Source organism: Uloborus diversus, chromosome 9 (genome assembly GCF_026930045.1).
Source record: "Uloborus diversus isolate 005 chromosome 9, Udiv.v.3.1, whole genome shotgun sequence".
NCBI classification, from domain to species: Eukaryota; Metazoa; Arthropoda; class Arachnida; order Araneae; family Uloboridae; genus Uloborus; species Uloborus diversus.
In genome coordinates, this window is record NC_072739.1 from 10,548,100 (window position 1) to 10,563,230 (window position 15,131).

The 15,131-nt window shown below is 31.2% G+C and overlaps 1 protein-coding gene across 2 annotated transcripts in view; it reads right to left on the reverse strand.

Moving 5' to 3' along the window:
- The window catches only part of LOC129229267 (nucleoporin p54-like), a 42,779-nt gene extending 28,245 nt beyond the window's left edge, over window positions 1-14,534 (reverse strand). Inside the window, exons 1-3 of one of the 2 annotated variants that reach the window (XM_054863538.1) lie at window positions 14,418-14,534; window positions 8,008-8,092; window positions 2,653-2,892 (exon numbers count right to left, since the gene is read on the reverse strand). In XM_054863538.1, the coding sequence (XP_054719513.1) occupies window positions 2,653-2,892; window positions 8,008-8,068 (301 nt within the window). In that variant the 5' untranslated portion in view covers window positions 8,069-8,092; window positions 14,418-14,534. Of the gene's footprint in view, window positions 1-2,652; window positions 2,893-8,007; window positions 8,093-10,269; window positions 10,385-14,417 lie in introns of those variants that run through there. The other variant, XM_054863539.1, reaches the window with a different exon arrangement.
- Window positions 14,535-15,131: the final 597 nt, after the last annotated feature.

Genomic DNA, 15,131 nt, shown 5'->3' on the forward strand with positions numbered 1-15,131 from the left:
ACTCGACTCAGTTTATTTAATATTTTAGTAATTTATTTATTTATTATCATTATTTTAATTGCTCTTTCATGCTATGTAAAATGTGGTTTGACTCCTAGATTCGGATTTTTATAAATTTTTGTATCTTTGCTCTTTCTATTTAGCCTTCTATTTATTCATTTTAAAAATCATTTAAATTTTTTTGGGGAATATCAATCAGTTTAAGTTTTACAGAAATGCATAGCAACAGTGAAGTTTAGTGAACTAAGAAAAAAAACTTCTGTTGGAAACAATTTTGAAGTAGGGCTTCCGATTTGTGGGGAAAAGTCCAGTTGGTTGCTTGTGTATACAATGCTTGAAGTACTTGCTGAAAAATTTTGGTTAAGTGATTTTACATTGCAGAACATCGTCAAGTATTCTGCTTTGAGGGTCTTCCCTTTACGAGGTGAAGCCACACCATGTTTCAGACCCCTCGGGTTGCATGCTAAATTTAAACTTAGCAACCATTTAATCTCAGCTTCAATAGAGGCTTCCTGCTTTCAGCTCTGTTATGGCAATTTCAGACTAACAATCCCTAACATGGGTAAACTGCACTCCCTGGATTCTGTAATGAGCTTTTTATCATATTCTGCCGTGTGAAGGCAAACGGCAGTATCTGCAGAAATGAGTTTTTGAGATATTTTAATAAATGCGTATAGGATTCAATACTAACAATAGGGAATTGTTGGAATTAGACGTCTTTTTCGAGCTTTTTTTTTCAGCGGAAACCAAATAAGCGAGCTTATACAATAAAGATAACGTATCATAGATGAGAAAAATGCAAAAAAAAATAAAAATTTGCAATTACTGCCCTTTACCTGCACACAGCAGTAATTGGTTATTGTTCTCCCCATACTTAGTCTTTAGGGAGGCAACTTTTAGCTCATTATTTTTCAAGTTGTTTTCAGGAAAAATAAAATGTGAAATACAATAGTTCAAACTATATTCCAGAACATGACCCTCCACAAACAAGAAAAACTTTTTTTTTTTTTTTAATTTGTTGCATATACATATTTTAATGCAATATTGTCAGTATATCTCGAGTAAGTATTTATAAAATATAATACACTTTTGAAATTTTTTAGCAGTTAATAATACTAGTTTAATGTAATCTTAAATCAATTTTTCATGCAACCAAGTATCATGCTGTATAACATGCTGTGTAAGCCAATATAAATAGATTTTTTTTTTTTTACAAATATGAATTGTAACTATATCATTAAAACATTTTATGGAAAGAGTACACGTTCTCAAACAATGTAACAAACTTTCCTTTCTGCCAATATACACAGGTCTAAAGCATTTTATCTTGTAGGTTCATCTAAACTTATTATTCCACCATCCCCCCTGTCTCTCCTGGTTCTTTATCACTATTTTAAATAACATATGGTTATTCATTGAAGATCTTTAGCAAACATCAAAAACTAAATATAATATTTTTTTGTTTTTTGAAAACATTTGAAACCAAATATTAGCTTTCGATTGGAACAAGAAATAACTTAGACGCATATAATACACCATAACTTTAATGCTAATTAAAATTTTAGGATCAAACTAAAAAATAAATATGAATACAGTCAAATCCCGAGTTACGCGAGGGTTGCGTTCCAAGACCCTTCGGGCAAGTAGAAATATAGCGTTGTGGAACAATGTATATTTAGAAATATTATAAGCACACCCAATTATTTCAGAAATGTGTTAACACCCCTCAAATTGTTTCAATCCATTTCTTAACTATATATTACTGTTTCCTTTATAAAGAACTGACTTTTTACTGCATTTTAGAAACAGTGTTTCCATAAATTACTGTTATGAAGCATGAAATCTGATTAATGAGAGACATGTATTAAAACAGTACGGTACTTACATTAAGTACATTACTGCATTATTATACTCCTGAACAGCAGACATCACAAACTTAATTAAAAAATTTTAAATGAGGAAGATGATGGTTTATACAGTGTGGGAACACCCCTCTTTCTGGCCTTTTAAAGCCACAATGAAAGAGCAGCTTCCATTTTCATGATGTCTGCGAGCTTCAGTATTAAAACTAACTTCTGAACGTCTACAGACTTCCTTTTCTTGAATTTTAATTGTACGTATCGAAGATTAACTCACACATATAATGTTTTGGGAACTTCAATTTTGAACTATTACAGCTCCTCCAACATTACATAAGACGGATTACAATCTCATTTTTAAGACTTCAATTTAAAAAAAATTACGGAGGATAGCCACAAAGCTCTCCTTTCCCTAACATAACCAAACAAAACATAACAAAACTACATTTTTAGGACTTAGATTCTGAAAGATTTCAGGGTTAAAACCCCCAAACCCTTTCTCCCTAACATAAGTGAAGATCATTTACAATTGTGACTTTGGAGTGTCACTTTTAAAAAATTGCTGAGGAGGGTATAAAATTTACATAAATAAATGAAGGGTTTTTTGTTTTGAAGGAAAATGTAAAACAAAATACAATTTTAAAATTTAATAGCACTAAAGAATCTTGAATCAACTTAAGGTAAAGAAATTAAACATGCAAGAAATATTAAAATTTCTTCTCGAACAAATAACACCTATGCAAGTAAAGGAAAACATTCCTCAATCTAGAATCATCTTCAAGAATCAACTTACCAAAAGTAAATCCTGAAGATGTTGTTGTGGTAGCACCTGTTGAACCAAAGCCACCGAAACCGAAAGAAGGTGCACTTGTGGTGGTACCTATTCCACTAAAAGAGAAGGGGGCAGATGAAGGAGCTGATGTTCCAAAAGAGAATCCTGTGCCTGCAGTGGTCGTAGCTGTTCCAAGACCTCCTCCAAAAGAAAAGCCTGTTGAGCTTGCAGGTGCTGCAGTAGAGCCAAATCCACCAAAGGCTGAAAGATGATGTGAAAAGATTAATAATTATTCACTTCAATTAACACACTGCTACTTTATATGTAACACTATACGGGGTGCCCACAGGGGGGGATTATGGCGCAAGTTGTGCCATCAAAATTTTTCGTGGGGGGATTTTGTAATTTTTTTAATTTATTTAATTGAATTTATTTATTGCTTTATTTTTAATTTAATTGATGAATTTTTTAATTTTATTTATTTATTTTATTTTATTCTGTTTATATTGTGTTTCATTTATTTATTTATTTTGTGTATGTGTGTCATTGGCATAAAACACAGAACTTTTCTAATAAAATAATAATGACAACCAATAATTAAAAACAAATAAACAAATAAGTAAAGCAAATTTAAAAATAAATAAATAAAACATATTTAAAAAATAAATAAAATGAAAAAGAGCTAGAAAATAAAAAAGTAAACAAGTAAGAGAGAGTTGAAAAAAAATTGGGGGGGGGGGGGGATTTGCGGCATTGAACTTGGGGGGAGGGGGATGGGCACCCCTGACACTATATACCAGAGGTTCTCAAACTGAGTGCTGTGGCACCCTAGGGTGCCATAAGAAATGACGTGGTCTGCTGTGAAGTGTCGGGTTTTGTGACAATTCCCTCCAAGGCTTAGAAGGCTTATTGAAGAAACATATTAACCAATACAGCAACACCATCGACTTTACTGGAGAAAAAAACCAAACGTCAGATATGTGAACAAGGTTTAAGTCTAATACTTATGCCACTTGTGACCTGTCACAATCAATGGCTGGTTATTTTCCAACAAGATGAGGCACCCCTCATCGTCTGACAAATCTCTCCATTTTCTCAATAGCCTACCTCGCCATTGAATTCTTGACCAACATGCTCTCTGGACTTAACTTCAAGCAATTTTTTTATTTTGATAATTGAAGATCTTGAGCTGCATGGGCCACGTCATTTATGAGATTTGCACCAAAGGATCACAATATCATTTTCTAAGATTGATCGTATTCTGTTACAGCGTAAACTTCAGACTGGATTTCAGTCGCAATAGGAAAGGTCCACATATCGATACTTTTGGGAACAAAATTTGGACTGTTTCTTTTTCCAGTAAAGTCAGCATTGTTGCTGTATTGGTAATACAGTATTTAAATGAAAAAATATCATATAAGGTTTGTGCTACAATATAATTAAAGTGAAAAAACCAAGTTGCTGTATTTTCTTCATAATACAGTATTTGTTTCAATAGGGCTTACAAATCACGGAAGGAATATTGATTTGAATATATATATATAATAGGGATAGATTAAGGTGCCGTGAAAACTTATAATTCTATAACGAGTGCCGTGAGTCAAAAAAGTTTGAGAATCCCTTCTATATACATTTTTTTTTCCTAATTTGAAAAAATTCTAGGTGAGATGCTGGTAAAAAAAAAAAAAAATACACAAAAAGATATTGTAGCAACAAAATCCTTTGATTCAGTTCTGTAAAAGTGTAATATGGTCTCACTATACTTTATACTGTTACAGTCGGATCCCGACTTACGAGAGGGATGCGTTCCAAGACCCCTCGCGCAAGTCGGAATTTCGCGTTGCGGAACAACGTATGTTGAGAAATTTTTTATAAGCATACCCAATTATTTCAGACATGTGTTAACACCCCTCAAATTGTTTCAAACCATTTCTTAACTATATATTACCGTATGTTTTATAAAGAACTAACTTTTTACTGTATTTTAGAAAAAGCGTTGCGATTTAACATGATTACTCTGTTATGAAGCACAAAATCCATGATCAATAAGATACATGTACTTTAACAGTAGGGTACTTACAGAAAGAACATTACTGCATTATAATTGCACTGAACAGTAGATATCGTAATTTTAATTATAATTATGAAAAATATGAAGTTTATGCAATGTGGGAACACCACTATTTTCGGCCTGGCTTCCATTTCCATGTTTGTATTTTGCTCAGACATTACTCTGCGGGCTTCATTATTAAAACTAAGTTCTGAACTTTTGCAGATTTCCTTTTCTTGATCTTTAATTCTGCGTATCGAGGATTAACTCATACCTAATTGTCGTACTACCTTTGAGGCACTTTATAATTGTTCTAGTATCGAGAATCTTTACCTTTTCTTGCACTGCCAGAAACTTTCTGTTTTTCTTTCCACTTTTGAAATCTTAAGATGAAAGTCCTCGTTTGTGAACCATTTTGTTTTATCAACATTCTTAAGAAGGGAAAAAAAAGTTAAGAATCGGAGCGGTAATTTATATAAACTAAAGCAAAGCGTTGTTTAGACTAATACAGTGTGTGAACTTCCGCTGTCAATGATGCTAAAGGGATGAAAGTCCATTCACGAAACCAGTATTTAGTGTCAATGAAGCCCATTCTAATGCTCTGCCGCTCCTTTCAAAAAAATTCATGTTGCAAGCAAGTAATTTGCATCAGCAATAAAAAAATTCGTTACTCATGAAAAACTCGCATTATAACCATTTCACGCAAGTCGGATCGCATTGTAGCGGAATCCAACTGTATCTGGAAAAATATTTAATTACAACACTGCAGAGATGCAGCAAGAAGGGGAGGTTGAATGTTAAATCCCCAGAGTCCTTGGTTTTAAGCCAGAGAGTAAAGACTATTTATAATAGGGCAAGGTTTAAGCTGGGTTCAAAAGTTCTTTAGCATAAAAGCTAAAATTGGGGGAAAAGTTTTAGCAAAATGCTAAAATGTTATATATTCTCATATCTTTCTGAATGCCTCAGTGTGTTTCATCTCCAGTAGAAAATAAAATTCTAATTTCATCTATGACATCTTTACAGAAATAAGTACAGCAGCTATTTTTTTTAACGTAAAATAAAAAAAGAAACTACATGTTTGGTCCACTCCCTAATAATGCAGTTATTGAGGGGTCATAATGCTGGAAGACTAAGTATTGCTGAACTTAATAGTAATTTTAAAATCTTGGCTTGATTATTGCCATGCTGCTTCCCCTCTTGGATCACACATTTTTCTTTTTTCTTAATTAATTACCTTTTTGTTTGAGCAATTGAGCAAGTTTTGAGCAAAAAAGAGAAAATGCTTTGCTTTATTTTTGTAATTTGAGATACCATTTTCGCTTTTTGCGAAAAATGCTACGGTAACGGAAACCCTGTAATAGTGTATAACACATTTACAGTTTTGAAATTCATGATTTTCAATGACTAACAGCAATCAGTTTTCCCAGAAAAATTACATACAAGAATTAGTTTTCACTAAAATATCTAAATTAGCGTTTTGTAAAAATAAAGTTGCAACCATTTGATTTATGCTCTGCATTAGGGATGTGCAGGATATCTGAATTCATGGATATCCAAGAGAAAATAAAGATCCGTATCTGCTTTATGTTTGACGGATCTTAAATGGATCTTTTATTCTTATATTTTGTTACATATTTGAAATTCAACGTATTTGTAGCCATAGAATACCATTAAATTCAATTTAAATGAGTTTTTATTTCTTATAAAATTAAAAGGCATCATCTCAGTAATCAATAATCAGTTTTTACTGAGATGGTGATTGTGTTATACCTTATTTTGGTTTTTTTAGGCATTCTTTGAAAAAAAAGTGAAAATGAATTCTCTCATCACCATTCGTAAAGATGGGCCCGTCAGTCTAATTTCAACCTTAGGGGCAAGTCATAAGGAATGGGTAAACTCTACATTTATCTTGAAATAAAATGCACAAAAATAATTTCTAGCTTGATCAGTAGGTGTAACAGCTTTAGAACATTGCTGCTACATCTACTAAATAAGTTAGAATATTTTTTCATTCTTTTCAGCATAAATGCAGCGGTGTCCCATACCTCCTACCACCCTTTCGTGCCGAATCTCTCATACCCTTCCTAAAACTTCTTTTATGATTAAATTAAAATCTTGATGATGTTTTCACTTATAGATAGATTTTTTAAAGAAGTTGGGCCTTTACCCGAACGGAAATACCTTCCATTACATATTTTACACTTTGACCGGGACTAAATTGGGTAAAAAAGTGAGGACTGTCATGAATGATTCGTATCCACGAATCTACATTTTTAACGATCCAGCACATCACTACTTTGCATATAATTTTCTAAAAAATCAAGTTAAACAGAAATGTAACGAGCTCAGCTATTTTTATATCTAAAACACAATGAATGCAACAATCATTAGTGATACACATGGAATAATTACAGCGTTTCAAATTTAATATTTTGCTACCAAGGTCATACAGTTATGTATTTAAAGTTATAAAATCTAATAATTTATGACATATTAGATTTTATATTCTAAAATTATAAAATCTAACGAATCTAAAATTTTCAAATATATATCTTGGTTTCCAACAAATCAGACAAAAATTTCAAAGCGGGAAGAATTTACACGTAAGTAAATTTGTTACATTTTCTTTAAAAAATCTGATATGATACACAATAGCAGGGCCGTAACAAGAAAAAAATTTCCGGGAGGGTGCTAATGTACAAGGGCTATCTATTATGAAAGCGTTTTATGCATTTAATATACATATGAAAGACATGTGAGTTTTGGAACAATATTGTTTGGAAATTTTTAAATATAAACGAAAATTAAAAATGCCAAATCGAACTTTTCTTGGGGGGGGGGGGGGGTTGAACCCTAAGACCCCCCCCCTCTTGTATACGGCCCTCCACAATAGTCTTTCCATCACTAACACTACTGAAAAAACTTTTTTTTTTGTAAATTGACTACTGTAAATGTAAAATGAAGGAAAATGATAAGTGTACAAGTCCTCAGCTACACAATGTAACAGAAAAAGGGAGTTAAAAATAATACGAACCACAAAATGGCTAATGTCCAAGTGGTAGAATGATAGTAAAGAAAAACAAGCAAGTTTTTTAATGCAGAGGATGTAATTGGAATTTGAAATGAAAACAGGAACGGCACGTAAAAATATAAGAAATACCCAAGATTTGTAAATTTTACCCCTGATTTGTAAAATTCGATGAGTGTGTCTGTTGCTGAACCAAAAGTTTAATTGTAAAATAAGAATTGTAACTGCAATAAAGAATTAATAAAAAATGAAAGGAAAAAGTTTTAGAAACAAAGAAAAAAATGAAAGATATTACAACCTGGTGTGCCAAATGTGGAAGCAGATGTAGTTGGATTGCCAAAACCCATTCCAAATGCCATATTGCTTGCTTGTTATTAAAAGACCTACAAATATATAAAATATAATAAAGACATGCAGAACACATATTTACATTTGTCATGAAAAATATTGCTCAAAAATATGCTAGAAAATGTTTATAATATAATTTGACACATATTTTTTTTAATACAACAAAATTAGAGGATAATAAAAAGACAAAAAAAAAGTTTGCTTCCCATTTATTTAGTGTTTGCACATCCGAGATCCTTTTAAACAGTGTCTATTAGGATCCCTCTTGGGATTTATTCTGAATTTTTTGAAAATAAGCAAATTTTAAAAACTTTTAAGAACGTGTTTTAAATTTATGATAGAGTTGAGCACTGCACATATTCAACATACGAACTCAACCTAAAGTCTCCCTGATTGAGTTGCATAACAACTTACATATTTTTGCAATTAATATTCCTGATGATGATGTAAAAAGATTGTATATTTCAACACACAGGTTCATTGTCTGAAGCAGGGTTCGAAAATATGATTATTTTCAAAAATATCGAAAATATCAGATATTTTGATACGTATCCAATATTTTCAATCAGTACAAACTAAAGTACTCAAAATAGTAAATACATCCTCAAATCACTCTTTATTTTCTAATATTATAATTACAATATGTAGACTAAAAATTAAGATTTTTTTCATTTATATATAATATTTCATTTTACATTTCTATCAATTTTAATGGAGGTAATTTAGCATTAGCTGTTTCACTCATTTTTCTTCTCTTAGCTACTTTTACACAGTTATATGATTCAGAAATAAATAATATGCATTAGTTGGTGCACAGTCACAAGAAATTTTCTTTTTTTTCTGAGCAATGTTTAATATTTAATTAGGCACTTTTAATGTGAATTAAAATTGTTATATTACTAATAATTTTATGAATATAAAATGCAAGTAAAAATGGAATATTATATTACTTTGCTATATTAATGATGTATTAATACATCATAAAAATATAGTACATAACTTTTTAGTTATTTTTAATAATAAATGAACAATATTACTATGATTAATATACGTTTTGTATTGAAAATACCGTAGTTGAAAAAATAAATATCGAAAATATCAAAATGTCCCATGATATATTCAAAATAAATATTGGATATATATACCGCGATATATATCAACAAACCCTGGTCTGAAGAAAACAAAACTTTTCTGATCAGGGAAGATATTGACCGAAAGTAAACACCGTTTCCAAAAGGCTCACCGCTATGCCACTTTTGAAGCTTTTATCTTAAATAAAAGTAAGATTAACCAATAAGATTCATATTTGCTGTCTTCTGGGCTCTAATTTATTTGTGTTTAAGCCAAGAACATGATTAAGGTCGCCAAGAAATGTAATTCTTTCGTCACATCTTCTCTATCTTCCTTGTGAATGAAGTGTAATTTTGCAATATGATCTCAGCATTTTTTTTTTAAATCTTTTAGTTTCTCCAAACCAGTCTTGCATAATATAGACGAATGCGCGAACTGCGTTCGCAGAAAATTTTCGGCCCTGCAGAAATTTTTTTTTAAACTGCTAACGCAGGGGTAGAAGTGACCGACTTGTTACATATAGGACATTTTCCACAAAAAATATAGGACAAATATAGGACACATTATACAAATAATTTTTCTATGAAAAAAGAAATAATACATATCATATATTATTTAGTTATTCTTATCAATGATTTTGTTTAAAAAAAAACCTGAAACAAAATTATATCTTACATCTGAAATGACTTTCCTGTAGTTGAAAGAATAATATTTGAAAAAACAGTGTACTTTATAGACTAAATAACTAAACAAAATTTGAACAAAGATAATTTTTATTTTTTCTTCCTCACTCATGACCCAAGTACTAATTCCGCTGTTCTTTGATTTTATCTCTAAACTGAACCCTTTACCACTTGTATTAAGAACAAACGGAGCTTGAGAAGAATCCTTTAGACGTTTTTCAGAGTTTTCTTTATGCTTGAATGTTTTAGCATGCTGCCTGAATTGCGAAAATCCACTATTGCTTATGGGCACTGAACAGTTGCAAAAATGGCAAAAAGTGGTAAAATCATCTTTTCCTTTAGTGCACCATGCACCAAAATTTGTAGAATTAATGTCCTCCAGGTTCAACAACTCCACACGAAATTTTGTTAAGCGATGCGATTTCGCCATTATAATATCACTTACTGCAACAAATTACCTTTTAACATCATAAGGAACTAACATTTCACAATCCCAAAATTCCACAAAAAGAAAAGATTGCAAAAAGAAAATTAGAACATTCCAACCAGAAGATGCACAAAACACAAAAATATACCAACGAAAACCATGATAGAAAACAAAACAAACGGCTATTGCCTCCCAAATGCAAAATTCTAAAATCAACTTCAGCCTTAGTTCTCGAAACTCTGCCCACTATAGAGTGATGTCACATTGCTGTAGCCAATGAGAGAAGGTGCCTGTTGCAGAATTTAGTCAGTTGAGTTTTTTAATTTGAAATTCGTTTGGGCACGTACTTTCAGCGAAAAACCGGATGTCAGAAAGTTTATTTACTGTTCTTTTTAAAAGATATATAGGGTAAAAAACAAGAATATAGGAAATATAGGACATTTTTGAAAAATATAGGAAATATAGGACATTTTTGAAAAATATAGGAAATATAGGACGATTTTGATGCTTTCTTTGAAAATATAGGAAATATAGGATATATAGGACTACTTCGACCCCTGCTAATGTTGATGTAATTTTTTTTTTTTTTTTTTTTTTTTTTTTAAGGGAAATTTTTAAGAAAATCCCAGAGTTTATTTCTGTTAAAGCCTTTTAAAGCACATGTGTAAAAAAGTAATGGTTTTGGCAGATTTCTTCAGTTGGTGAAAAATAAGCAAACTATATGTTATTGTAAAAAAAATTAAATGATTTAAAGCTTTTTTTTTTTTTTTGTCTCTTTCATATTTGAATAAAAATTTAATTTTTTATTCAAGGGTGAGTTAGGCAAAATAATTATTTGCAGAAAATTTTCTAGCTAGGATTTGTGTTCGCAGAAAGCTTTTCATTTTATCTAAGTCTGCTCCAAACATATGTTTTTTTTTTCCAAAATGAAAATATTTTTGGAAAATACCTTTGCCATTCTGAGACTGTTACCATGATCCTGTCACAGAATTTGGTAGATGATTATTGCAGGCAGAGGTGCCCCAATGGGAGGTCACTGTAACCTCCCAAAAAATTTCCTTGTTCGGCAAATTTTGTCAGACGATTCGGCAAAATTATCATCATTCAGTGAAACTTGAAGTTTCATTCAGAAAAAACTATCATTATTCGGCAAAATTTAGAGTACCATAATTGGCAAATTAAGGATTTCTGCCCTCCTGAAAAATTTCAATCTGGGGCGCTTCCTGGTTGTAGAGCACCAATGATAAAGTGAAATTCAACTGAGTAAATACAGAACGGGAACCATAAAAGGCAGTGAGAAGCAAAGGGATGCAATTGGCAAAATTAAAAATTTGGGGATAACCAGTACAAATGGTCGGTGTACCTCTCCTCTATTTTGAGGCAAGAGATGGTACTAGTAGACCTGGTAGGTGCTGCTGTACAGCATGATTTAGAAAAAAAAAGTCAATAAAAGCCTACCTAGGATGTTATCTTTATAGTTGTTTTACTCAAAACTTGAAAATGTCCACTTACATCCCTTTGCTTCTCACTGCCTCATATTAAAAATACTTCAATACCAAAAATAAGGGAAATAGAGAAGTATATTGCATTGAATGATGAACTTAGTGTCTCCAAGGTTTTACATCATGATTTAAAAAGTGAATTTTTTTAAAAATCAGAGATTAAAATCATTTTAAAAGCATACAACTATGTGGCTGCTTTATATCGTTTAAAATGCTCGCCCAATCCAAAAAAAAGTGGACATGAGGATGAAAATTCAAATTTCATTCAATGTGGTTGAAATTTTGCATACACACTGTTAAAAGTATACTATTTCATATTTTATTGAAAAAAATTTCATTTATGTCATTAACATTCTTATTTTAATTACTAAAGTGGAACTATATCAGTGCAAACTAGACTGCACCAAAACTGCTTATGTTGCATGGTCTATTACAGCTGAACAAATAATTCTAGAAATCTATAAAGTTTCACACATAATCTGACATTCATTAGCAACAGTTTTTTCCTGAAGAGAAATGTCTACTAATCTTCACTACAAAAGGTAAGCATATTTAATTATTCTAATTATTGTGTCACACCCGCAACAAAAAAATGCATTTATATTTCCACAGAAAAATTTATTTGCCTAAAAGTTTTGAAACTTTGTATTCTAAAATAGTTTACTAAAGTACTTTGAATAACAAACAGAAAAAAAATTAATTAATGTTTTAATTGGAGTTATTAAGCGTTGCGGGTGTGACATGTTCCTGTTGCGGGTGTGACATTTAGTTAAAGTCACACCCGCAACATCTTTTTAAATTAAACACAAATGTAATTCTGGAATGCATGTAGATGACAGCACTAATGTTTTAACCTTTGACCTAACCTTTGGCCTTTGACTTATTTGTCTAGACACCAGTTAATTCAAAATTAGTATCTTTAGAGCATGTGCAGTTGATTTATTTAGCTTGGTATTCTATATTATTGGTTCTCCTAAGAAACATTTTTGTATTTTTTGATTTATAATTAAAGCAACTATTCAATAAGGTAAGATTTTTTTTTTAAATAAAACTTTAAAAAACCAAAACAATATTTTATCTTTTTTAATATGTATAAAAATGTATAATTTTGCTTTCAGCATTTGACTTTTTTCCCCTTTACTTTTTAAAACAAATAATGTAATATTAGGGACAGATTATTTTTTACTTCAAATTCAAAATAAATATAAAGAAATAATAAAAATAGTAATGAAACTTTTATTAAAATATTTATTAAAAAAAACTTTAAAATTCTGTCAGTTAAAGTTTTAAATGAATCAAAACTTAATGTTTTTAATTTCAATTGGGGTTAAAAAATTCAAAGAACTTCAAAAAAAAAACATGTTCAACAATATATTTTGGGACTTGTAGTGCTATATTTATTCACTTTACACATTTTTTTTTTTTTTTTTTGCAGAAGAATGAACAGCACTGAAAGATTCCGAAATCATCGTAAAAAGATGAAAGAAAACTCGGCTAAATACTCGGAATATTTTCTAAAAGAAAGGGAAAGAAACAAAGCAAGAATAGAAATCACAAAGAAACTACTTTAAAAAATTACATCTGTGGCCATGAAAGAAAAGAAAATGTAGAGGCAAAACCAGAATGAGAGGCAGAGAAAGTGTAGAGAGACCCTCAAGCTTCTAAAATGTTCATATTATGACATATTATGTGTATGATCACATACACAAATTGTGCGTAATGGATTACTGGAATTATACCCTCAGAAAAATTGATGGGAAAATCTCTGTTCGCAATACATACAAACCATTATTTTTCAAGTGCAACATTTTTTGGGGGAGAAGTTCATACTTCATTTTATTGTACAAATTGGTTCCTTACATTCCAATGCATGAGAATTAGAAGCCAAAGTTTTAAATTCTGGGAATAAACAAATTCTAAACGGGTGCGAACTTCAAACATATCGTAAAAATGCCTCATTTAGATGGGTGGGATGGATTTGGATCAAATGGATTAGCATCGAACAAAAATCTTTTGTCCGATGTCTTTTCGAATATTTAGCTCACTTCTTTTTATATTGAAAATGGGGTTCCTTGTAATCCATACACATGTGACTGCAGTTTCCTGCAAATTTGCATTTTAACGTTGGATTATTATCCCTTATTTGGAACTAATAATTTCAACTTTTACTTCTAAACACATACAGGGGGAAAAAAAGGGAATTTTCCATAAAACGAACATGAATAGAAAAGCTGTAGAATAACTGGCATTTTTATCATACCAAATAAATTTCATTGCAATTATTATGTGCTGAGATCAAGACTAACGCTATTTTTTGATCACAGAACATAGAATTATTAAATTTTTTGAAGGGGTAGCAGTCATATAAGTCACGCAAAAGGATTCATACATTTATGTTTTATGCTGCTTGAAGCACTTAAATGACATATAACCCAAAGCAAGGAACTATACTTTTATATTAAAAGTAGTTCCTTGTAACACGTGTGAATGTGCTATTTTTTTGTATCTTAGAATGTTAGCACTCTTTTTTACATAGAATTTGTTTTTCACGACGACATATACTCTATATGCATTTAGAAATTGGCCGTAAAATACACTAAAATTAATTGTCAATTATTTAATGCAGAGCAGAAAAACTGAATCAAGAAACAATTGCACAATAAAAAAGGATACCAACCAAGTTTCAAAAGAGTGTTTTAGAATTTCGTGACAGAATTAAATTATTTTTTTACAGTTTCAAAGAATAAATTTAGCAGAAAAGTAGTTCAAGAGTTATTCAATATTTCACATTTTGTTAAAAAACTTGTAAACAAACCGCCGGTTTTTACTTCATTTCAGTTCGTTCTTTTTGGAGTGAGTTCGTTTCGGAGGAATATTTAACGGTGCGTTCCAGACCGACGATGTTGCTGCTTGAGCTCAATTGAGTCTCTTTAAGTGTCCCTATATGAAAACGTAGTTTTCAAAGTTCGGACAACGAAGTATTTATCTATAGGTGGATGATTTGGCTCGACCGCCGAAGCTACATTTCCCCTTCTATTGTAGGATTTTCTCTACGCAGCTGCTGCCGTTATTCTGAAAATTACGTTTTCATATGGGGACGTTACGTTTACATATACACTAGTAGAGCACATCGCTCAGTGTTTGGAAATGTCACGAACGATAAACAGGTTTAATCGTTAACGTAATAGTTAAATGTTTCAGATTTTCCAAGAAGGGTAAGGTGCATCCTTATGACTCAAAATTACATAGCAATGCGAAGTCGGAATTGCTTTCCCGACCCGAGAAAATTGAGATATGCCAGGAGTATTCCTGACTGTTCAGAGCTCTATGCGCCAAAGATGTGAGTTGTGCATTGTAGCCGGTTGAAAAAACTTCGAGCACTTTCTCGGAC